Source organism: Rhinoderma darwinii, chromosome 10 (assembly GCF_050947455.1).
Source record: "Rhinoderma darwinii isolate aRhiDar2 chromosome 10, aRhiDar2.hap1, whole genome shotgun sequence".
Taxonomy (NCBI): Eukaryota; Metazoa; Chordata; class Amphibia; order Anura; family Rhinodermatidae; genus Rhinoderma; species Rhinoderma darwinii.
In genome coordinates this window covers 45,552,917-45,579,179 of record NC_134696.1, presented here as the reverse complement: position 1 = coordinate 45,579,179, position 26,263 = coordinate 45,552,917, and the positions used below count along the sequence as shown (strand labels likewise).

Sequence of the window (26,263 nt, the reverse complement as noted above, 5' to 3'; positions counted from 1 at the left end):
GTTGCCCATCCCCTTCCGAATAAAATTCAAACTTATTACTCTCACCCACAAAGCTCTCCACAGTGCTGCACCTCCTTACATCTCCTCCCTCATCTCTGTCTACCACCCTACCCGGGCTCTACGTTCTGCCAACGACCTTAGATTAAAATCCTCCATAATCCGAACCTCCCACTACCGTCTCCAGGATTTCTCTCGTGCTGCACCCGTCCTCTGGAATGTGCTACCCCAGACAATCAGATTAATTCCCAATATCCACAGTTTTAAACGTGCCCTGAAAACACATCTATTTAGACAGGCCTATAAAATTCCCTAATCTGACTCCTTTTCATGGCCCTCCATTTAGATTAGTCATCAGAATAAGATTCCCTCACACTCCTTCTCTTCATGTCCGTCATACGCGGATACTGGCTGGTGACCGGCTCATGCAGCTTTATGTTACCACCGCATGTGTATAAAAATGGCCGGACCATTGTACAGAACAAACACTGTTACACTTTGTGTCTCCCTTATGTCCTCATAGATTGTAAGCTCTTGCGAGCAGGGTCCTCACTCCCCAGGTTTGAATTGTAAATGAACTTTGTCACTATGTAATGTCTGATATTGTTTTCATGTTCCCTCTACATTGTAAAGTGCTGCGTAATATGTTGGCGCTATATAAATAAAGATTATTATTATTGTTCTAATTTTTTTTATTTTTTTCACGAGTCAGGAAATATTATAAATTGGATTCAATTGGATTCGAATTTATAATATTTCCCATTGCTGGTCACTAGATGGAGCAATTCCCAAAATTGCAGCATTGCATGTGGTAAAGCAACCACATTGTTTTATGCTGCAAAATTGGGAAAAAATCCCTCGCTCTAGTGAGCTCTCAGAATCCCCCCCTCCTTTATCCTGGCTAGTGCCGGGAGAAACGAGGGGATTGAACGGTCTAACCTCCTACACTGTGTGTCGCCATTTTTTGAGCTAACACACAGTATAGTAGGTTAACATACACTAGTAAACACACAGTAAAACACGAACATACATAGAAATCACTTACCTGCTCCAGTCGCCGCCGCTCCCTCCGGACCGTCCGCTCCGTCTGCTGCCGCTGCTCCATGTGCACAAGTCCGGAAGCCACGACCGGAAGTAGTAATCTTACTGTCCGGCCGCGACTTCCGGTCCACAGGAAAATGGCGCCGGACGGCGCGTATTTCAAATTGGACTGTGTGGGAACGGCGCATGCGCCATTCCCACACAGACGGCGTACACCATAGTGGATGGAACGGGCCCCGTTCGCAGTCCCTATGGGACTGGAGCTGCCGTATTCCATGTCTGTATGTGTCGTTAATCGACACATACAGAAATGGAAAAAAAAATGGCAGCCCCCATAGGGAAGAAAAAGTGTAAAAATAAAAAAAAGTAACACAAATAAATACAAACGTTTTTAATAAAACGCTAACATCAAACTGATATAAAAAAAAAAATTTTGGTGACACTGTTCCTTTTAGCCTTGATGCCATAGCTTCACCTTGATCCATCACGCAATAGTTGACACCTTTACACTACTCCATATTTGATTATATCACACTGAATAGGATCTCTATACAAATATGAAAATCAAGTATTCATTTATTTAGTGGGAGAAGTTTGAGCCCCCTGAAGTTGGTGCCCAGGTATGAGTGCTACCACTAAACCCCCTATAGCCTTGCCACCACCCTGTCCATCTGCTGAAGAACAAGGCAATGTATTGTTAGCTGTTGAGTAATTCTTTGCGATACGGACTATCATTGGTGATCCCAACCATAGATGTCCCATCTACAGTGTATAACTGAAGACTTCTTGAAGACTAATGATCTGGACAACAAAAAATAATCACCACCAGCACACATTACTAAGATGATCACACATTAAATCAACCCAACAACGATAAAGCAGATACTGATTTTTGCTTTTCTCTGAGAAAATTGGTTCAGCAACTTGAGGGTTGGGAATGTCTCGCTCTGTCTAAAATGAGAAGTATGCGGTGAGCAACTTCTGAATCTTTCTTAACAGATAAGACAAACCAAAGGCGCCCAATGGAACCCATTAACTTTAATGGAATCTATTGGGTTTCCTTCATGGTGCCATCGGTTTACTATAAAAACGAGCACTGCACTATTTTTCCAAGCATTTTTTTTACTGGATCTACAATGGAGGCGCCTAACGGAGCCTCCAACACAAATGTGAACGAAGTCTAAAACTTTTTGCTTTTCAATGTGAAGTCTGGAAGGCACTTAATTGCTTCTTGGTCGAAGTCTATTAATGCTACCTACTTGTATCTAGATAGAGAGCAGGCCCATACCTTTTGGCCAAATGCTTGTTTAAAGACCTGCAGGCTTCACTATAAACATGCGCTCCCGGAGCATGAATGTTCATTTCTGTGGGCAGAGGGGGGGGGGGGGGGTTAGTCACATCTAGACAGGACGCTGTAGTATTAGGGTTGTTGTTCTATATTTCAGAGTTAATCTCTGGTTATCTTGGTCTGTATAAATGAGCTCTCTCATGAAATGATAATAGGGACTTTAAAAGGACTCAAGCTTCCTACTACTATAGAAATTGAAGGAAAACCTTTGAAATTGTGCTGTATACTCATTGCACTCTGCGTTCCACCAAATTATTCCACAACCCACACCTACAAACTCAAAATGTATGTTCACCTTTTAATACCCAGTTATTTTAAGGTTTAACTGTCTGTGCTGAATGATTTCAGAATATATTTATAGCTCTCAGGGCTCTGTTTTGCTGATACAGGTTAGCAAAATTCCTACTTTAACATACTGTTAAATGTAGAATTCGGTTTGTCTGCAGCCACCACTAGGAGAAGCTTATTAGCTTGCTGCATACACATTTATTATGGAGTTCGATGTAGAACACCATGCCAGAAGTCCGTAAGCTTGCCAAAGTGGTGGCTGTAGTCAGAAGTTTAATCTTTCAACTCTATAGTTATACAGGGGACTTGGAGCTCTTTATCAGAAAAATTTAGCTCTGACCCCCTATAAAAGATATATTATGAAATTAATTAGAACAGAATTTCTGACCTATTTAGATAAAGTAAAATGTCCACTCTTCAATACAATATATATATATTTTTAAGCACTGCCCTTTATTATACGTATGGTGGAGAGGTATTTTGCACACCCCTAGGCCCATCTATTATACTTACAAGAGGTGCTTTCTCCCATGTTCATTATTGCCACCTGATGAATATGGCAATTTCTAGAACTATTCAACCATTGGTCTGACAAAATAACGGCTCATTCATTCAGGGCTTATGGATTGCAGAACTGATTCATTGCTATAAAAGAACAATGTTATTTTGATTTTTAGTAGTATCTTGATTGTCGCTGACTATATCTAGTTGCACACTGCCTTAATAACGAACGTGTAGGGAAGGTGGAATTGCATTATTGATGGTGTGTGATATGGGTTGTGGTTTCTGAATGGTGTTCAGGCCTGGGCATATGCATAACAGTCTTCCGGTGTAAATGTGGTGACTTTCTCCTCGTTATTAGCGGAGGGCTCCTTAGCCTAAGTAACAACATGGGCACGGCGAACGCAGGCCCCATGGTGCCATGTTGTTGGAGGTCTGATGCCATTAGGTCTTAGAGACGTTGAGACATGAGAGCGTAACGTCCTGCGTCCCAGTGGGCGGAATTGAATGAAGTTATAAATATACGGGGTTGGTGACACCAAAAGGAGTAAGCTTTTTCCAGGGTACAAGTAAGTAACTGGCTGTCCAAGCTGCAGAGAGACCGCTTTAAAATCGCGAACGTGAGCAAAGGCCAATAGGCGACTGGTACTTGAGGCTAATGATTGAAGCGGATGTGCAGAATGGTCAATCGCATGGTCTCCTAAGTAGAAGGCATCAGCAAGCCTGCAGAGACCAGAGTTTGGCATAGTGGGGTGGAAGCGGCGGATAAAGCAGCTTTAAAGTATTGCAGCCAAGAAAAGGGAAAAGTTAACACCACCATTTACCATGCCCAGGTCAACATGTCATTAAAGAACTGAGCCTCTCCATGAGCAGACATGCATTGGAGGTGTCAATTGTGATCAGAAGTAAAGTGTATTCTTATCTTAAAATTGTCGTTACTGGTGCATTGATCCAAAAAGGGACAGTAGCCTGTGAACTTAACTATGTATTACGAAGTAACGTTGTGGAACAGTTTTCCTGTTGGCAGCGCAAATCAGGTTGCTTGTTGTGAGGTTTGCAAGCAACCTCTTAAGGGTGTTACCCACCCGAGATACTGCAAAAGGTAGTGGTTAACCGCCACTAGGATCCGCAGTGGCATAGTTATGACAAACACTAAATTTGTAGCGCAACCAAGATCAGACGGCTCCTCCTTTACTCTTGGAGTAAGCTAGTGGAGTAGTTTCCGCAGTGACCTACAGAGGCACAGAAAGAACAACGACCACCCAGTCGGACACGAATCAAAAGACGCAACCAGTACAAGGTGGACTCCTGCGTATGGTTGAGGTTCCCAGCCTCGAGTTGATCACTTAGCCTGTTACTGTTCAAGCGGACTTTAATGAAGGAATGGAAAAAAAATATATTGTATCCTTATTAACACATTATAAGCATTTCCCTTAATATGTTAGCTTGTAAGGACTATGAGAAAGTTCCTAAGGAAGGATATCTTCAGGAGATTGCCAATTGTTCATTCTTCCAACAGGAAATCCAGGTCTGCCTGAACTTGAGTATTAAATAAAGCAGATAACTTCTGGCTCTGCTGCTTATGTACAGCAGGCAAACATATCAGTAATGTGTGAGTCCGATAGGATATTACAATCCTCAACATCTTTTCAATGCTGAATATGTGGATCAGAAGTAAGTAGCTCACAAGAGGACATTACCAGAATAGATTTCGGGATTTCTCTGATGTCTTCTTTGATGTTCTTGTACAGTCATTAAAAATCCTATTGGACATAATTAATCCACATAATCTATTTTTAGTCCTGGTTTTTGTTTAATCTGTCTAACAGCAAACCAAAAATAGTTTTGTCTAAAATTTCACAAAGGAATGCAAGCAAATGGCGAGGAAAGGGAGTAACCCTGGAACAACGCATTGAACTTGTACTCCGCTCTATTGTTATTAGAAAAAGCATACGATCCAAACAGGAAAAAACACACCGAAAGCATCAGAATCATAAAGATCAGAGCGACATCTCAGACTACAATCCCATACTATGTATGTATTTAAAGGGGGTTCGCTGGAATGGTATAAATAAAGCTTCAATCTGTGGTCTAGTATCAAGTACATAAAGTTGAATACATTTTTTAATGAAAAGCTCTGCAGTTTTCTAATACACTTTGTGCTTCAATCCCTCACAATTGCTGCCGCACTTCAGTGAATAGAAACATTTATTGTGTACATTAAGAGGCTAAAAAAAATAAAAGTTAAAAAAATAAAAAAAAACAAAAACAACCTGCCCTAGTCTTTCACAAATATCTAAAATGTTGTATTAGGGCCTGTTCACATCAGCGTTGGGCTTCTGTTCATGGGTTCCGTTTGACCTTTCCGTCGGATGGACAGATGAACAAAAAGCCAAACGGAAACCATACCTTCCGTTTGCATTACCATTGGTTTTCAATGGTAATGCTTCCATTGCAATTGGTTTCCATTTGGTTTTCATTTTTTTGGCGGAAACCGTAGCGTAAAATCAACTACGCTACCATGGGCCAGACAAATTTAAGGAGTGTTCCTTTACATTTTTGTATGATTAACTATTTCCCATTATATCTCAGTGATTCCCAGCATGTCTACGTATCTAATTATGCTTTGTTTTAAAAATTAAAATATACAAGTACAAATGCAATATACAGTAGGAGTATTGACACCATACCCTCCAGTGTATTTCTCCATGAAACAATTCTGTCTTGGCAATGTCTTCCCTGTTCCAAGCTACTGCTAACTTCAGCTCATCCAAGTATTCCGTGGCATTGCTGGACTGCTTCTTGCAAGCTGTGTGATAATGGGAAATATAAAATATTCAATCGTTTTATGTTTACATTGGATATACACAGTCGAGTCACATTATTATGATGACCTCCTACTTTTGACGTCGGTTTCGCATAGCCCATGAAGGAAGTGATGTATCGTGGGCAGGCTTGGTGGGTATATAAGGTGTGCCATAAGCTGTCTGAACACATATCACGCGTTGTTGCCATGGGTAAAAGGGGCGATTTATCAGAGTTGCAAAAAAGGATGATTATTGGCTTTCGGGCCAAGGGTTGCAGTATTTCTCAAACAGCGCAGTTTGTGAACTGTTCGCGTGCTGCTGTGGTGAAAGTGTATAATGAGAGGACAAATGGCACCATTGGGAATAACCAATGTGGCAACTGCGGAGCACCACGTGCCATTGATGTGAGAGGTGAACGTAGGCTACGAAGGTGCGCGAGGGCCAAACGAAACGCTATAATGGAGCATCTCACCATGAAAATCAACCAGGGGGCTACCAGATGTGTGTCTAAAATAGTTCAGCGAACTCTACTGCACATGGAGCTCCGAAGCAGACGGATGGTCACTGCTCCTATGCTAACAAAGGTGCATTGGGAAAAACAGGCTTCAATTTGCACAGCAGTATCGGAATTGGACCACCGATGATCGGGAAAGAGTTGCCTTCTCCGATGAGATATGTTTTCTGCTTCATCGAATGGTTGGACGTTGGCATGTCAGGTGAGAAACATCAGAGAACAAATACCCTGCAACCTTTGCTGGAAGAACACAAGCTGCTAGCGGCAGCGTTATGGTCTGGGGAATTTTTTCATGGCATTCTCTGGGCACATTCATCCATGTGGAAGGCAATCTGAACCGATTTGGGTATGAATCCATCGTTGCTGATTATGTCCACCCATACATGCGGTTTGTCTTCCCTGGGGCAGATGGAATCTTTCAACAAGACTATGCGACATGTCACACAGCTAGAAATGTCCGACAGAGATTGGAAGAGCACAACCAAGACTTCCAAGTACTTCCCTGGCCCCCTAATTGGCCAGACTTGAACCCAATTGAGCATCTGTGGGACCACCTCGATCGTCTGGTTTGCTCTATGGACCCTCCCACAAGCACCCTCCAGAAAATGTTGGATGAACTGCAGTCAGCATGGCTCCAGATACCTGAGACAACCTACCAGCACCTTATTGAGTCACTCCCAGCCCACCTAGCTGCTGTCTGTGCTGCACACAGCGGTTATTCTGAATATTAGCTGGTGGTCATAATAATGTGACTTTGTATGTAATAGTGTTAAGGATTACAGTAAAATAACAATTACCTTTTACTAGAGCTTTCAAAATCACAGTCTCAAAATCCTCTGTCCCATCAGTATTGGTATATACGGTGACCAGGTCTCGATTTTCTACAATTTTCTCAATCTAAATTGTAAGGAAAACTTTTAATTAGTTATACCAATATCTGAAAACATGTGTCAACCCTATAATGCAAGCTTCATAAGTTTGTATACAAGCATCACAGAGTGCTCAGTTACAGACATTGAGTATATTGTGATTGTGATTTATAAGAAATAAAACCAGGAAATTCCAAAAATATAAAATAAAAAAATACTACTGACCTTTCCTATCATTTTTGTCAAATTTTCATCTGGGAAATGTTGTTTTAATTTCTCCTCTATCAGAACACGAACAGATTCCATGGTAAGTGACTTTTCCAAGATTTCAGTCAAACAGTCGGCAACTCCACCAGAACCGGACACCAAAAGACATGGGATGGGGCTCATTGTGGCTTTGTAAACTCTCTAAAAAAAAAAAACACATACAAGAACTTTCAACATGACCTTGAAAGACTAATGACCTAAATAAAAGAGGGGGCAGATTTATTATTGTCTATGTGCCTTGGTTCTAGCATTTTGTGCGCCTATCTTCTTGGTGCATATATTGTTGCCCAAATGTATTAATAGGGGGGGCCTAGATTTGCGACATGCTCATAATGTCGGGTTGCATACTTAGAATATGGCTGTGGATTTTTTGAGTCATGAAATGCGCCACTTTATCACTTGCGTGACCAGTTTTGTGGTGCAAAATACTGGTCTAAATTATACCACCCAATAGGTGGTGTAAATAAGGGAAAGGAGTCTAATATGCGCCAAATGTATCAAATAGCGTGCACTTCATTGAAAAATTTGGCGCAACTTTAGCCTAACACCTCTAACTTTAGGCTATCTATCGTTAAGCCATTATTAAATAATCTGCCCCCGGAGGTTCTGGATGACGAGGAGAAGAGGAAGAATGAGGAGAAAAACGAAGAGCAAAATGTCAAAATAAGTCGAAAACTAGAACAAGCCAAAATTATGCCCATTTTCTACCACGTCGAGCTTAGCACAAAAAAAAACAAAACACACTGTATAAAGAACGCTAATAATAAAACACATGCAAGTAACGTGCGCCACACAAATAGACAAAACCGAGGCGCAGCAAGCATAAAAAAATTTGCCCCATTGTTCAAGAAAGACAGCAACATGACTGAAGAACAATCTTTTTCTCTCTTATGCATACAATTAAAAAAAACTGAAGTCTTTTTCTAAATTGGTCATAGATTATTACCTCCAACATTTTGGACTCCCCGGCAATTAGCATGCACAGAACAGGAATTTCAATGCTTCCTTTGCCTAGAACACAACATAACACAACGGTCATGCAAATTAGGATTACAATGGATATTAAAGGGGCTTTCCAGTCTTTCCTATCCTCACAGTACAGTATAGTCTTGGCCTATCCTCACAGTATAGAGGCCGTGCTACAGTACTGCAGCTCTGTGCCGATTTAAGTGAATAAGAGCAAAGCTGCAGTACTGCAACTATACCGTGTACGGAGCCACCTGCTTCAGACACCGACCACTGCAGAACATACGGTGCCTGGAGGCAGTCGGAACAGCCGATTGGTGCGGGTACGGGTGTCGGACCCCCACGATCATATACTGGATAGTTCATCAGTATGAAAAACCGCCCGTGCTTGGACAACCCCTTTAATTTGTCTTCTTTTGTCAAGTGGTTATACAATTCTTTTCTACATTATAGTTGTCTGGTGTAATGGCAGCCAAATTGGTTGTCACGAAGATCTTCTACAAAACAATTAAAGGACAAATCAAGCAAAAGCACATTTTTTTTAATTTTATTTTAAGGGACAATGCCCTTTCAGATTGTAATCTAGGGGGCAAATTTAAATATTTTTTTTTGCCAGTGGTTCCACGAAGTTCTATGATTTATGGCTTTCAAAAAAACCTCACCGCCCACTCCAGTTTTCTGTCGGGATATGTGTTCCTCAAGCCTGAATCTAAAGCTGGTTTCTCCTCCCATTTGTTCATTGGTTCCATCATCTGCTAAAAGGAAGACCGAGTAATTGTTGTCTAAAGAATAAGTTGGTCCATCCACATTTTCCATATAGTATTTTGCAGGAGAAGATCCCTGTGTAAAACGAGGTCAACCATGAGTCAATAAATGATCTTCCAGAGATACATATGTAAACGTAGGAGTCTCATGAGATAGGTTTGTTGTGGCATATTTTCCTCAGCAGAATCTAGAATCACAAAGCTCTCCAGGAGAAACTCACCTTAGGGTTTACCAGGCTGTGGCGGTTATTTACAATTCCCCAGGGTGCAATGCCCATTGCCACTACTTTGGTCCTCGAATTGGAGCTTGCAGTGGCATGGTCTCTGACGGCTTCCCCAACGTATTTTCCAATGCCAACCTGCATTCCACCAGTCATTATCCAGGCACCTATCATCATTACATGAAATTATTAACATTCTTTTTTTTCCCCCCTCTTAAATTTGTAGCGATTTTAACATGGTTATATAATTTTGCAGGAAAACAAAGACATTGCAGTAAGGCTGTGTTCACATCAGCGTTGCTTTCCATTGAGGGGTTCTGTCGGCGCTTTCTGTTGATTGCGCTATTGATTCCGTCAAAACAATGGAATCGTTTCACAACGGTGACAAATGGAAACCATTAGCAAAGTTTCCGTCACCATTGAGATCGATGGTGATGCAAACGGAAGCTAAGGTTTCCGTTTGCCTTTTTGTTGAGAGGGCCCCCCGACGGAAAGCTCCGATGGAACCCCTTAACGGAAAGCAACGCTGACGTGAATAGGCCCCAAGACAAAGTAATAGAGCAAGATCAGACCAAGTACAAACAAATATAATACAGTATACTAAGCAAGGTCAAAAAGACCATGCCGGTAGGCTGGGACAAAAAATAGCATTGCATAAGCTTAAGTCGACTTCTGGGGAAACAAAAGTAGTAAAAAGCAAAATGATGTTCCTCATTGGGGACATAACAACAAGAAAGTATAAGAGAAAACAGGGAGAGTAACAGTGAAGATGAAAGTGGAGGTGTCAAATGTTTGAATAGGAAGGTGGTACACAGGTTAAAAATATTGTCTGAAGGGTGGGAATTGGGAAGTGGACAGGGAAAGGTACTGAATAGGAGGCTCCTTAAAAGGATGTGAATGCTTTTTACAATCCCTTTTTTATGGAAGAAACCAGGCACCACGATGAAGCGTCATGTGACGTGAAACTGCTGTTGTGCCAGTCTTTGGGAGTACTGCATTTGTGTCCTTGTAGCCAATGTGGTTTTTAAGGAACAGGATTATGAAAATAAAGTGAAGAAAATCCGGACCTGGTGAGTGCCGTGTCTTTTTCTTCTTGCTTGTGAAGCCTAAATAAATGAGGATGGGTCTATATAGTTGCATACAGCCCAATGGCCCCAGATTCAGCGGGACAGCCCTGGATTCCGGGAAGAGTCCCACTGTCCTGGGAGGCCAGTGGTATATTCCAGTTTCAACTGTATCTGCGTTCTCAGAATGCAAATACAGTTGAATCCAAAAGTATGGAGCTCGCTGCTTCACTGTTCACTATGTAATGCTGGCCATCGGCTGCTTGGCACAGACAAGCGCAATGCAGTGACTTTATCGCGCCTCTCTGCGCCCATAGCGCAGACTGGAGGAGCAGAGGGATCTCCTCCACTCGTCATGGCAATGGGGCTAGGTGAGTATTAATTTTTACATTTCTTATTAGGCACTATGAAATGATATCGTATGGTTGCAGCTATGGGTGCATTGTACTGTATTGGGACATCCATGGGGGCATTATACTGTATGGGGGCATCAATGGGAACGTTATACTGTATGGGGGCACCAATGGGAACGTTATACTGTGTGGGAGGCACTATGGAGCATTATACTTTGTGGGGAAGCAGCAATGGGGGCATTATATTGTGTAGCAGGCATTCGGGGGCATTATATTGTGTGGCAGGCACTAGGGGGCATTATACTGTGTGGGGTGTTCGATGGGGACATTATACTGTGGCGAGGCACTATGGGAGCATGATACGGTGTAGGCTGAACTGGGTGTGTATGGGCGGGGATTGGGCAGGTTTAGAGATGTGGCTTAACAGGGGAAAAATTTGTTGCGCCGTACTACGTGCGCCGCATCGTTTGTCGCCCTTTGCAATACTTGAAAGTTGGGGGGTATGTAGTTGAGCCAGGCTTTTGGAAAATATGTTGTCAGAATCAAAAAGTTTTTGAGTCACTGAATTCTTTCATTTCAAGAAAGCCTTCCCTTCAATTTCTAAAGATTCTGGTTATTAGTTATATAATTGTATTATCTTCCTTACAAGAATAGGCAGAATAAGGCAGTTCTGTGCACCGCACTCAGATAAAAAAACCTTGTAACGGTGTGAGCCCCGAAAATACCGTATATTTCACAGTCATTAATGGATAGAACAAACCAGCTCTTCCATTTACATGCATGTTACTAATCAGAGCACAACAGTCATTTTCTTTTCTGTAAACACCAAAGTTGGGCGAGGAGTCTTCAGCAGGGATCCAGTGCACAACTACTCATACCATATTTTTCATTACACTTTACTATCTCTGCATTGGCATTTCTTGTCATTTTCAACTATTGCCACATACTAAAGGAACTGCTAACCATCACAAATTTCACAGTGTAATATTATATTCTAAATAGTTGTATAAAATGTCCCAGTCCATGATGTGGCTACTTTTGAGGAGTAGATACAGGTACAAAAAGTAGTTTTTATCCCGTCAAAGTATAAATCTCAGTCAATAATGTTCATTTACACTTGTGTTGGAGGAATCCTTACTTCCTTTCCTATACATTTTTAATTTCCAAAACTCCCACAGTTCTACTGAACCAAAGTTAGGACACTATGGGGCAACATCACGTACCATAGAAGTGGCCCATACGGCTTCTATAAACCTCTGGATTGAAAAGGCCCAGTCTTGGTAGGTATAATCCCTTATATTAACAGGTGATGAGATCCTGTGCAGGAAGCATCTCATCCAAGGTCCCACAAGGTTAGCCAACAAGAGTGTGGTGAATCAGCACATGGATCATGAAAATGAAATGAGGGGCAAGCAAGTTTCCTTCAGACTCCGGTGCCTTGGGGTGTAGTGAAACCCACCAGCCCCAGAAAGGGACCCCACTCTTTTCATTATGTATGCCCCGGGGCAACCATAAATAGTTTATTGACGAACTAATCATTTATCTCCATTTATTTAAGACTCATTGACATTTGACCTGTGCTTTGTGCTGCTTTGACCAATCCCTTCCTCAAGATGTCCTTCAGCCATGTTTTCATTTTAAAGTCACCATCTCCTCCTACTACAGACACCACCAAGTTTGGTGGTGGGATCTTCCAATTATGAGTTATAAGATTGTATACGATAGAGGGGTCCGTCTCACTTGATAAGCGAATAAACTGTAAAAAGAAGCAAAAGCAAATACATAAAATTAGATATTGCTATAATCAAGTGAACATGCAATATATCAAAATGTACCATTAGAACAAAAAATTAAATTCAGGCTCATTGTAGAACTAAATACAGAATGAATGATGTCAACCAGGACATATTTTCACTTTTTTATATTTTTACTGTCTGGAAATGTTGCTGTCTGGAAACCATCAACAAGCAGGGTAACTTGTTAATTTTAGTTTTAACTATAGCTCTATTTTATTCTATTTGTTATTTGTGTGACTATTAAGAGATTAATATCCAAATAATTGATTCGGACGAACGTGGCATTTTTGCGCACGCAAAACACGCTGCGTTTTGCCTGCGCAAAAGCCACTTGACAGCTCCGTGTGGCAGCAGAATATGATGCGCGGCTGCGTGGTTTTAGCGCAGCCGCCATCATTATGACACGCCATTTGGATGTTTGTAAACAGAAAAGCACGTGGTGCTTTTCTGTTTACATTCATCCTTTTGACAGCTGTTGCGCGAAACAGCCAGTTTTCACGCACCCATTGACTTCAATGGGTGCGTGATGCGCGAACGGCGCAGAGATATTGAACATGTTGCGCTTTTTACGCAGCGGACAAACGCTGCGCAAAAAGCACGGACTGTCTGTACTGCCCCATATACTTCTATTGGTCCATGCGAGCCGCGTATATAAATTATTTTGGCTTCAAGGGTTCTTAAAGAGGACCTGTCACTAGTTCCTATAAAGTGAGTTATTAGACTCACATGATTGCCGCTGTGTCCGAGTCCAGCGGTGGTGGTTGCTTACTTCTGTGCCCTCCCCCCATTGATGAGATATTGCCCAGTCTTTATTAAACAATATGTAAATGAACTGCAGGCTAGCCAAATGGGTTTTGCCGCCAGCGATTCCCAATGGGCGGAGCTAGCAGACAGCCTCTGCAGCTGACCTAACAACACATCACTTATCTACATTAAAGCGCCTATTAGATTAGGTAGAAGATAGGGCAGTTATAAACTAGTGACAGAGCCTCTTTAACCCTTTCCCGCCGCAGCCATGTTTCGGATTTTCACTTTTGTTTTTTCCTCCCCACCTTCCAAAAGCCATAACTCTTATTTTTCCATCAATATTGCCGTATGAGGGCTTGTTTTTGGCAGGACGAGTTGTAGATTTTCACAGCACCATTTTTTGTACCATATAATGTAGTGGGAAATATATGTGGGGTGGAATAGGAAAAAAACAGGGATTCCTCAAACTTCTGGGTGGATTTGTTTTTACGGCGTTCACCGTACTGTAAAAACGGCATGTTAACTTTATTCTGCGGGCCAATACGAATACAGCGATAACAAATTTATATAGTTTTCTTTATGTTTTACTACTTTTACAAGGAAAAATCTGATTGTTAAAAATAAAATTTGAGTTTTGTCGCCACATTCTGAGAGCCATAACGTTTTTATTTTTCTGTCGATTTAGCTGTGTGAGGGCTTATGTTTTGCGGGGCGAGCTGCAGTTTATATTGGTACCCTTTTGGGGTATCATAGGAGTACAAAGATGGCGGACCTGGGGCACTTAGTCAGACCCCCAGGCAGCCGTGCCAACCAACGGCTTCCCCCCAATCTCGGTGCGGGGGGGCCGTTGGGCCCCCCGTTTTTAGTAATTTAAATGCCGCGATCGCAATTGAAAGCGGCATTTAACGGGTTAAACAAGCGGGATCACGCTCGTTACCCAGAAGTGACGGCTGTAACACACAGCCGACACACTCGCTCTATGGAGCGGTCTCAGCCCGTGAGCCCGCTCCATATTCCCCCACCCAGGGTGCGCCCTATATATACGGCGGATGTCGGGAAGGGGTTAAGGCCTATTTCACACATCACATATTTGTGGTGGAATTCTGCAAGTACAGTACAATCAAAGTAAATCGGGTTTTTAACAAACCCCATTCACAAACAGCATAAAAGTTCTGCAATGGATTTTAAACATGCTGTGGGTTTTCAAATCCGCAGGATGCCCTTTCTGTTGTTGAAATAGGGCAGATTTTTACAGTGGATTTCATTCATTGCACTGCAATGGCTGAAAACTGCAGCTAAATCTGCAAAATAATCTGCATGTATCAAGCAGATTTTGTCGCAGGTTATGGTGCGGACCTGTAGGCAAACATCCCAACCGTCTTGGATTCCAAGCGGTATCCCAGGCAGCTGGTGGTATATCCTGGTGGCAACTGCATCTGCATCCTCAGGAAACAGTTCTAGTTGAATCCAATTGTGAAGCAGGGAGCCGTCAGCTCCCTGCCCCACCATTCACTGCGCAAAGTTACCTCATTGAATCTGTCTGCGCTGAGCCATACACTGCAAAGACCCTGGGAACGGGGATAGTTGAGTGTTTATTGTATTATTTTTTATTAGGGACTCTGAAGGCATACTGGGTATAGGAGCCAGATATAGGGGCATTCTACAGCGTGGGGGCAGCTAAGGGGAATTTTACTGCGTGGGGGAAGATATGGGGCATTATACTGTGTGAGGGCATCTAGAAGGGCTTTATAGTATGTGGGGGCACTATGGAGGCATTATACTTTGTGGGGGCACTATGGAGGCATACCTTGCGGGCTTTATACTGTGTGGGCGCATTATACCGTGGGGAGGCACCATGGAAGCATAATACAGTGTGGGCTAAACTTGGTGTGTATGGGACGGGGTTAGAGGTGTGGCTTAACAGGGAAATTTACGCACGCCGCGTCGGTTGTCCATCTCTACAACGCTTGAAAGTTGGGAGGTATGATGTAGGCCTGTTCAACAGTGTGAAATTTATCGATGTGTGAAATCGGCCTAAGAGTGACAGATTCATCAACAGGAATTTGTTAACGGTTCCCATATAACATCAGTACAGTTTTTTTTCTACATTACATTTGAGTAAAAATAAATGAAAAAAGTTAAAGGGGTTTCCCAGCCAGTAAATCAGCTGTTTTGAAGGGGCTGCAGCACTGCGTCCCCTTCAAAACAGCTGATGGGCTGGGATCCCGGGAGTCGGACCCATTGATGGCCTATCCTGAGGATAGGCCATCAATTTTTACTGGCTGGTAAGTAATGAAGATATATAACAAAAGTAGTTAGATTTTCCATTTGCTGACAAAAACTCCACTTTAATCAGGGTTGGTTTGGGGTCAAGATTTTCTATTTTGAAACCAAACCACAGCATGTGCGCAGCATGAGTAGACTGACTTTAGAAGTATAAGCAAAGAGTTGTTTGCTGAAATGTTTGAGTAACGTATACACTAACACTGAGGCATTTGCATAGTGTCCTTTACAAAACCTACAATCGTGCCAAGCGAGGAACATCTACTTGTTGCCCGGACGTGAGGCCCTAGCAGCGGCCTGTTTTGAATGGCTGACATGTGAGCTGTTTCAGTGAATGCTTAATAAATTTCTTGTGACGAGTCTAAAAATAGCTGACATCGTAGAGAGCGATGTTATACAACTCAAAAATATGTAAAAGGTTACATTTTACAGCTGACCAAAAATGACTGAACAAAACATCAGCCAAAATGAAACGACTCAATCTGAACCAAAAGATGGTGGCATATGAATAAGGCACCCCGGACAAAGTCTGTTTGTCATGGCCAGGGGATCTACATACAGGTCTAAGTGATTTGGTGCCCCCCCCCCCCCTTCGCACCTCCTGCTCTACCAGCTCCCCCTCACTATGGTCCTGAGTGATACTTTATAGGCGTTTTCTGCTGTAGACAAAGCCTATCCAAATGTCCTAAAAGGGCATTTGGGTGTAATAGGGAGAAATCCCCCTCTTGGTACCCCCCTTCTATAAGCTAATGCAGAAAGTAGCTATAAAGATTTGTTCTTTGGGAGGACCGTGTTAACACAGCCCATTTAACTACAGCATAGATCATATAGGGACGGGGGCATGGAGCCTATAAAGCTACCCATCACCATGCATGTATGGCAGTCCAATGTCTAATGAGACAATCCCGATAATGGGAAGAAGGATGGATTCATTCTCGTATCCTCAAAACTTAATTACTACAATATTAAAGTAGTCAAGAGCTATTAAAGGAGTTGTCCGGTTTTAGCAAATGTGTTATTTTTTTGTAAAAATTAGAAGTTATACAATTTTCAAATATACTTTCTGTATTCCTCATAATATTTAAGATCTCTGCTTGTTGTTATTCAGTATGAACATTCATGGTTTACTTTTGTTTAATTCTGTCCATGCTCAGGTGATGGACACACAGTTCTGATATACATACTGTAACGAGCCATGCACCTGTGTGATCACCACATGACCATGGATAGAATTAAACAAAATGTAAACAATGTATGTTTCTACTGAATAACCGCAAACAGAGATCTTAAAAACAGCAAAGAACTAATACAGAAAATAGATGGGAAAATTGTATAACTTTTAATAATTATACAAAAAAAAAAAATATTATCTTGCTGAAACCTGTGGTCTGGGATTAAAAAAAAAAGTTGTGCTTTCTTTCCAGAAACAGCGCCACTCTTTTCCATGGGCAGTTCCTGGTGTTGCAGCTTAGCCTCATTCAATTTAATGTGGCTGAGCTGCAATACCAGACACAGCCTATGGAAAAGAGTGGCGCTATTTCTGGAAAGAAAATAAAACCTTTTTTCTAATCCCAAACACTCCATTTAACTATCAATTACAGGTACCCGAGTTGATGCTGAGTGAAACACAACTCCGTGCTCACCTTGCTATGCTTCTTCCCGGCTCCAACAAACTCAATATCTCCATAGGCATCAGTGGGCTCTTCAGTCGTGTGCTCTGCTGAATTCCATGTGCTCATAATGGCTGCTCCAAAATTGTCTTCCATGGCCACAGACACATGACTTTGTTTGGACAGTCCACACTGACAGAACTGACCCGGCCTATAGCACAAAATAAAGTAGTGGAAACATTCACATTTATAGTTATAACCATCTGCACAAGATCCTATACTTTTCACTAGGTTCGTATTAAAAACCATTTTTTAAATTCGGCTTATATAATATTCAAATTTTCTGAAAAACTATTATGTATTAATGTTTTTTGTTGGATTTTGGCATAGGTTAAATAAGTAGAACTAAGGCCTCATGCACACGACCGTGCTCGTAATTACGACTCGTAATTACGAGCATGGCCGGGTACGGCCGGCCACGGGCAGCCGGCCGTTTTTCCGAGCCGTGCTTCCATTATAAAGTATAGTAGCACGGCCCATAAAATAAAAAAATAGAACATGTTCTATCTTTTTAACGGCACGGGCACCTTCCCGTGAGAAAACGGGAAGGTACCCGTGGCCAACAGAAGTCTATGCGCCCGTTATTTCGGGTCGTAATTACGACCCGTAATAACGGGTGTTTTTACGGTCGTGTGCATGAGGCCTTAGACCACATAAATTCTAGGTTTAAAAACAAAAGAGTCAATACAACAAACAGGGGCCTGGGATTGACCTTTATGCGGTTACTTGTAGATGTAAATATCTTTACAATCAACATTTGCTTTTACAAGTTCATTGCTAAAGTTTTAAAAATCCCATAAAACTCCTGTCAATGTGGAGCCGCACCTTCAGAACGGTCTACAAAAATATACTGGAGAGTTGCATAATAAGCTATTGCTTTATATAAGAATATGATTATCAGAACTGCTCCCTGTGGGAGAGTTCTCAATAAGGTCAAGGCCCGTCAAAATCGAGACTGACGGTAGCTTTGTTAGTTTAAATTCCTTTGACAAGGGGATATTAGGAAACACTGGCTTATCGTTTCAGGACATTGCTAGGGCAGGGGAAACGTCTGTATGTTATTTTTTTTATTTCATGTGTAGAAATAAATTTTCCCTGCACACTTTGAATGCTACAAGCACAACCCTGTCAGTTAAGTTGGGGACTACTGCTAAAAATATTAATCCCATGCCTTCAGCAGGATCTAGTTTTCGGATATGTGCATGCTTTAATTGTCTAAAGATTCTTGTAAAAAGCAATTTTGATGCAAACTTTTCTAGAGCTCCCTATGCAATTCACTACATTAGCAGCGGTCAAAAATCTATTGACTGTGCTACTACTGTACATGTATTGATTTCTCAGTCCTGTACTTATGTAACATCATCATAATTACACATAGGATATTATAATGCATGATAAGTTATGAGCACAGGCTATTGAAACATTCAAAGGGCTTAAATAGGTTTTCCCATGAGAGACATGTATGACAGGATATTTAAAAAATGTCAGATAGATGCGGGTCCCACCTCTGGGCACCTACCTCCAGAACAGGGCACCCTAAAATCCATTCTGCCGCTCTGTGTTGCGGCTGAACCAGGTGAATTCCGACTATGAAAAAGATTATATGGTCGGGAGTTACGTAAACAGAGTAGCTCGCCGAGTTACGCGGTTTCCAGAAGTCCCATAGAACTGAATGGCAGTTACAGAAACAGCGTAGCTCGCATGCTACGCTGCTTCCGTAACTGCCCTTCACTACTATGGGAGTTACTGAAACAGTGTCAGGGTATGTTCACACGAGGGCGTCCGTAACGGCTGAAATTACGGGGATGTTTCAGCCTGAAAACATCCCCGTAATTTCAGCCGTTACGGCATGTGCAGGCGCTTGAACGCAGCGTCCATTACGGACGTAATTGGCGCTGCTATTCATTGGAGTCAATGAATAACAGCTCCAAATACGGCCAAAGAAGTGGCAGGTCACTTCTTTGACGCGGGCGTCTATTTACGCGCCGTCATTTGACAGCGGCGCGTAAATATACGCCTCGTGTGAACAGACAAACGTCTGCCCATTGCTTTCAATGGGCAGATGTTTGTCAGCGCTATCGAGGCGCTAATTTCGGACGTAATTCGGGGCAAAAACGCCCGAATTACGTCCGTAATTAGTGCGTGTGGACATACCCTTACTCAGTGAGCTAGGCTGTTTTTTGTAACTCCTGACCATATAACTAGTAAGTGGCCAGGAGGCAGGGAGAGCACAGAGCCACAGAACGGGGTTTATGGGGCCCCGTTCTGGAGATAGGTGCCGGACCAGAGGTGGGACCCACATCTATCTGACATTTATGATGTATCCTGTGGATACGTCAAATGTATCTCATGGGAAAACCCTGTGCTTAGTACACAAGCTGCTCTCTCAATAAGATGAACAATCTAAACATGGATAACCTCTAGTATTGTGTAATAAGGCAAAATGATGACTCATCATTGCTGACTCGCCATTTGTACATTTTTATGACCACCTACATAAGAAAATTGTTATTCTGCTAATGGAATACAGTTATTAAAGGGTAACTAAACGTTCAACACACTTCTGACATGTGATAGTGACATGTCAGAAGTTTTAATTGGTGGGGGTCCGAGCACTGGGACCCCCACCAATCACTAAAACGAAGCAGATGAAGCACTCGTTTCCGTATGGCTTTTTCCGGAAGGCCGATGTATCGGAGTACGAGCTCATAGACTTTCTATTGAGTCCATACTCCGCTACATTGATTTCCGGATAAAGCCGAACAGAATTTGGTGAATAGAGCCGACTTGCATTGGGTGAATAAAGTTCCCATTTCTTGGATGTGCTGCTTCGCTTCTCTGTTTGTGTGTACCTGTAGGGACTTTGGATCCGGTCCTACTTCAAGGAGCGCACTCTTTGCTGCATTTATTGCGGGGCTGTGAGATTTTTGTACGTAGGTTTCTAAAGTGTCTACCCCACCCTCGGCTTGATAAGCGTAGAGTAGTTCACCCAGATAGCCATTGGCCTTCTTTGGCTAGTGGGCACAGCATCTACCCAGGTGTAAGGGATTATGCATGGCACGAAGTATACAATAATATACAAAATAAGATACAATAACAGACAATTCAAAAGCGAACAAGTAAAACGAACGCACCGGCCAGGTCTGCTGTCCTCTATATATGTGGTACATGTTTTCTTTTTAAACAATTTGGGGATCCAGCTCTGTAGAAAGAGAAAAACAGAAATGAGAATTTCCAGAGTCAGTTATCTAATTGTCTTCTATATATTATTCATGTATAAAACACAGGTTTAGACATCATTCTATAGGACGACCCAACCAGTATGGTAATGTGAAGGAAAATTAGCAATCAATGAACGTCAATGGGGGAATTTGAGGCCTGTGCCATAGAAAAAAGAGAAGATGCAGCTTCTTCAGTCACTTGTATAGTACAAGGACACATGACGACCACATCAACAAGAACCATTCATACCTTCACCATTTATATCATAGTAATAACATTCATTTAAATAGGTCATAGTGATTACATAAAAACAAAAGTTTGCAAGTTAACAAAATAATAAATGTAGAAAAGTGCAAGGTATGCAGAAAAGTAGAATTTATCTTCAACCTAATAAGTCAAAGGTTACAGCAGCCTGTGTCCACCATTAGGAGTCATTAGTTTGATAAAGAGGTGCAACAGGTCACAGTATTTCCATTCAATAGCCTCACCCTTTAGATAAACAGGTTAAAATTTTCCTGTAAAAAAAACTGATTCTTTGTAAACATCGATTACAATAGCATTAGTAAAATAATGGGTCTCGGGCCACATCCTGCATACTCTGCCCGGACCACTCCTTCCCCAGCTGGCTCTACTTTCTTTACATAACATAGAACTATATAAAAGGACTGCGGTCCCCTGGGGAGTATCTGGTCTAGTGAGGACTGACGAAAAAAGAAAAAATGAGACAATATTTGACTTTGGTGGGGGTGGAACTCAATGAGAACTTGCAAAAAAAACAATGTATCAGCCTTATCTCACTAGTGGCAGAGACCAGCATATCTCAGCATATTGCACTTATGTGTAAAAAATGGTAATTGTATGTTCTGCAGAAATCTTTTAGCCATAAACAAACTCCTATCTGTGAAATTCTTCAGAAAACTATCGTGCGAACGGTTAGCTTTGCAAGATTATAGGTTGTCATTATGTCACATGCAAATTTTATCATATGGGGTTACATGGGAGAGGTAGGTGCTAAACACATCCCACAGGCTGCACCTAGATATGCAAATGCATTTAAAGAGGCTCTGTCACCAGATTATAAGTGCCCTATCTCCTGCATAATCTGATCGGCGCTGGAATGTAGATAACAGCAGTGGTTATTTTGAAAAACGATCATTTTTTAGCAAGTTATGAGCAATTTTAGATCTAGTTTCTTAAGGCCCAACTGGGCGTGTTTTTACTTTTGACCAAGTGGGTGTTGTAAAGAAGTGTATGAGGCCGACCAATCAGTGACCAATCAGTGTCCTGCACTTCTCATTGTTCCAGCCCAGCTTCTTTCACTGCACAATCTCACTGTGCTGTGGATCATGCTGGGCTGGAACAATGAGAAGAGCAGGACACTGATTGGTCACTGATTGGTCGGCCTCATACACTTCTTTACAACACCCACTTGGTCAAAAGTAAAAACATGCCCAGTTGGGCCTTAAAGAGGCTCTGTCACCAGATTTTGCAACCCCTATCTGCTATTGCAGCAGATAGGCGCTGCAATGTAGATTACAGTAACGTTTTTATTTTTAAAAAACGAGCATTTTTGGCCAAGTTATGACCATTTTCGTATTTATGCAAATGAGGCTTGCAAAAGTACAACTGGGCGTGTTGAAAAGTAAAAGTACAACTGGGCGTGTATTATGTGCGTACATCGGGGCGTGTTTACTACTTTTACTAGCTGGGCGTTGTGTATAGAAGTATCATCCACTTCTCTTCACAACGCCCAGCTTCTGGCAGTGCAGATCTGTGACGTCACTCACAGGTCCTGCATCGTGTCGGCACCAGAGGCTACAGTTGATTCTGCAGCAGCATCAGCATTTGCAGGTAAGTAGCTACATCGACTTACCTGCAAACGCCGATGCTGCTGCAGAATCATCTGTAGCCTCTGGTGCCGACACGATGCAGGACCTGTGAGTGACGTCACAGCGTGATCTCTGGAGAACACGGCTGTGTCTGCACTGCCAGAAGCTGGGCGTTGTGAAGAGAAGTGGATGACACTTCTATACACAACGCCCAGCTAGTAAAAGTAGTAAACACGCCCCGATGTACGCACATAATACACGCCCAGTTGTACTTTTACTTTTCAACACTCCCAGTTGTACTTTTGCAAGCCTCATTTGCATAAATACGAAAATGGTCATAACTTGGCCAAAAATGCTCGTTTTTTAAAAATAAAAACGTTACTGTAATCTACATTGCAGCGCCTATCTGCTGCAATAGCAGATAGAGGCTGCAAAATCTGGTGACAGAGCCTCTTTAAGAAACTAGATAACTTGCTCAAAAATGATCGTTTTTCAAAATAAAAACCACTGCTGTTATCTACATTCCAGCGCTGATCACATTATGTAGGAGATAGGGCATTTATAATCTGGTGACAGAGCCTCTTTAACAAATGCCGCCATGTATATTGGATTTTAAAAAGATGCATTAAAGGGCTGTGGCTAAACCAATTGCACTGGTCATGTCAAATTTAATCCGGACTAGCACCAAACAGCCTCCCCGAACAGCCGGAGACGTGCTTCTTTTTTATTCTTCCATTGTTCCCTGCATGTTCTGGAAGATTCTGCCTCCATGTTACCATGAACTGAATAGATTGGACTATGAGCAGACTGAGGCAAGTTTACTTTAAAGAGGCTCTGTCACCAGATTTTCAAACCCCTATCTCATATTGCAGCAGATAGTCGCTGCAATGTAGATAACAGTAACGTTTATTTTTTCTCAAAAACGAGCATTTTTGGGCAAGTTATGAGCATTTTTATATTTATGCAAATGAGCCTCTTATGTACAACTGGGCGTGTTTAACATTATGTACAAGTGGGCGTGTATTATGTGTGTACATCTGGGCGTTTTTACTTGTTTTACTAGCTGGGCGTTGTGAATAGAAGTGTATGATGCTGACGAATCAGCGTCATCCACTTCTCCGTCAACACCCAGCTTCTGGCAGTGCACAGACACACAGCGTGTTCTCCAGAGATCACGCTGTGACGTCACTTCCTGCCCCAGGTCCTGCATCGTGTCGGACGAACGAGGACACATCGGCACCAGGCGACAGAGGCTACATCGACTTACCTGCAAACGCCGATGCTGCTGCAGAATCAACTGTAGCCTCTGTCACCTGGTGCCGATGTGTCCTCGCTCGTCCGAAACGATGCAGGACCTGGGGCAGGAAGTGACGTCACAGCGTGATCTCTGGAGAACACGCTATGTGTCTGTGCACTGCCAGAAGCTGGGTGTTGACGGAGAAGTGGATGACGCTGATTCGTCAGCATCATACACTTCTATTCACAACGCCCAGCTAGTAAAACAAGTAAAAACGCCCAGATGTACACACACAATACACGCCCAGTTGTATTTAAAGGCTCATTTGCATAAATATAAAAATGCTCATAACTTGGCCAAAAATGCTCGTTTTTGAAAAAAAAACAACGTTACTGTAATCTACATTGCAGCGCCGATCTGCTGCAATACGAGATAGGGGTTTGAAAATCTGGTGACAGAGCCTCTTTAAAGGTGATATTACACGGCCTGACATGGGCCGTGTAAGTGAGCCCCGATCAACGAGACAGCTTGTTGATCGGTGCTCGTTTGCTCCTTCCACAAGGAGCTAGTATGGGGACGAGCGCTCGTTACTGCGATGGCTCATCCTTATACCTTTTTATTATGTGGTCAGCACGTCTCCCTGTTTAGTCTAGCTCCCCCACAGAATTTTTCACAAACTCACTGGTATCTTTAGAGATCCAATCTGGAAAAGAGGTGCTCCAAGGATATGTATGGAGATCCTTAAGAGACCAAAAGGAAGATGGGGGGGTTGGCGGTATCAAACCCATGGCTTTACTATATTGTGGTGCAGCTTCAGAATCTCAGAGTGTGGGGAGCGGACACACCATCTACTGCAGTGGGGAAATTACTTCGCTGGTGACTGGTGGGAAACAGCTATTATTAGTTCTAGAATCTGCCCCGGGAGAGATGAGAACGGGCTTTCCTACACTACTATTATTTATAAGGTCTGGGATAGGACCAAAGCAGTGGTGGGAATAGTGGGGTATACTCCATACTCCCCCATATGGGGAAACTATTTTTATAAAGAATTTGGTAAACTAGAGGGGTTCGAAGATTGGCAGCGTAAAGGCCTTAGGGTCCTCCCACACCTTTTTCTGATAATGTGTTTCGCACATTTGCAGACTTGTAATCGGAATTTGATCTTCCTCAAACTAGTTTCTTCAAGTATTTACAACTTAAGACATGCCTATGAACAACAGAACAGAACATAAGCGGATAGCTGCACACTGAAAGGACACAGATTTTTATGGAAATAAATCTATGTGAAAACTCTGAAATGATGTTCATAGGTGGACATACCCTTTAAGTTTGATGCAGTTTAGGCAATAGTTTTAATGCTTAATTGGTTTAAGGCTGAAGACTAGAGGAGCAAGATACCTGGATCAAACAGACCAGTCTAGCGCCTTCCATCTTGGTTTACGGCTTGAACACATTTATTAAGAAAATGGAAATTCACTTCATTCACTTCTGTAACTTATTCTCTCTCTCATTTCAGGTGATGGTTGGGCAGTGCTACGATGGATGGATGGATGGGATAGATACCCTCTACCCCTGACAAAGAATAGTAATATATTGCTTTATGTAACTGTATGGTGCGACTACAAAGTAGTGAATGCACACAGTTTGTGAATCACAGTAAGGATTGATATGGGAATGTCCATGATAAAATAGGAACTCGCAGCCAGGCACCAGAAAGTGGCAATTGTCTCCTGGCAGTGAATAGTGAAGAGCTGGAAGTACAAAGAACGAGAATAAGACGTCTAGGATTATTTCACGTGGTTCTGACAAAATGCTTGTAGGACTGGTTTGTTGGCTCTCTTTTCAGCTTAGTCACGGATCTGTGGAATACATGTCCAATTCTCTGAGGGAATTAACTGATCCCCATTCTCACACAATTAACCGCATCCTTCGAAAGCAACGTGTTTACTTTGGTTGCCAGTATTCTGTCTCCAGGGTGATAAATACATAAATATAGAACAATACACAGTAATAATGGAGTATGATGTGGCTGTGTACATACACCTTTGGAAACATTTTTTTTTAATATAAAAATGGGTATCAGTGTGTTTGGTGCAACTTTAATTACTTTTTATTAAAAATGATTTATACTTTTTGGAGATACAGCTGCTTTGTATGCTGTATGCAAAGCAGCTGTATCTTACGTTGTGACCTGAATCAGTCAGGTCAGCGGCACTGACGGGCTCAGTATCAGCGGTGTCTGACACGCAGGATCCATCTGTTGTTGATCCCATCTAAGTTATGAACTTAGATGTGATTGGTAACAGCCGCTGACCTGACAGATACAGGTCTCAGCGCAAGATAAAGCAGCTCTGTATACAGGAGAAAAAAACAGCTGTATCTCAAAAATTATAAATAATTTTTAATAAAAAGTAATTAGAAAATTGCACCAAACACATGGACACACACACACACACACACACACTATTTACTTTTTAAA

General features: G+C 42.2%; 1 protein-coding gene across 2 annotated transcripts in view; it reads right to left on the bottom strand.

Annotated features, from left to right (window-relative positions):
- LOC142662018 (transient receptor potential cation channel subfamily M member 4-like) overlaps positions 1–26,263 on the bottom strand; it is a 132,237-nt gene that overhangs the window by 38,095 nt on the left and 67,879 nt on the right. For both annotated transcript variants that reach the window (XM_075839829.1, XM_075839830.1), the window contains 9 exons: positions 20,631–20,698; positions 17,470–17,647; positions 12,576–12,756; positions 9,584–9,750; positions 9,261–9,438; positions 8,579–8,643; positions 7,591–7,773; positions 7,294–7,393; positions 5,866–5,984 (listed from right to left, as the gene is read on the bottom strand). In XM_075839829.1, the coding sequence (XP_075695944.1) occupies positions 5,866–5,984; positions 7,294–7,393; positions 7,591–7,773; positions 8,579–8,643; positions 9,261–9,438; positions 9,584–9,750; positions 12,576–12,756; positions 17,470–17,647; positions 20,631–20,698 (1,239 nt within the window). The remainder of the gene's footprint in view (positions 1–5,865; positions 5,985–7,293; positions 7,394–7,590; positions 7,774–8,578; positions 8,644–9,260; positions 9,439–9,583; positions 9,751–12,575; positions 12,757–17,469; positions 17,648–20,630; positions 20,699–26,263) is intronic.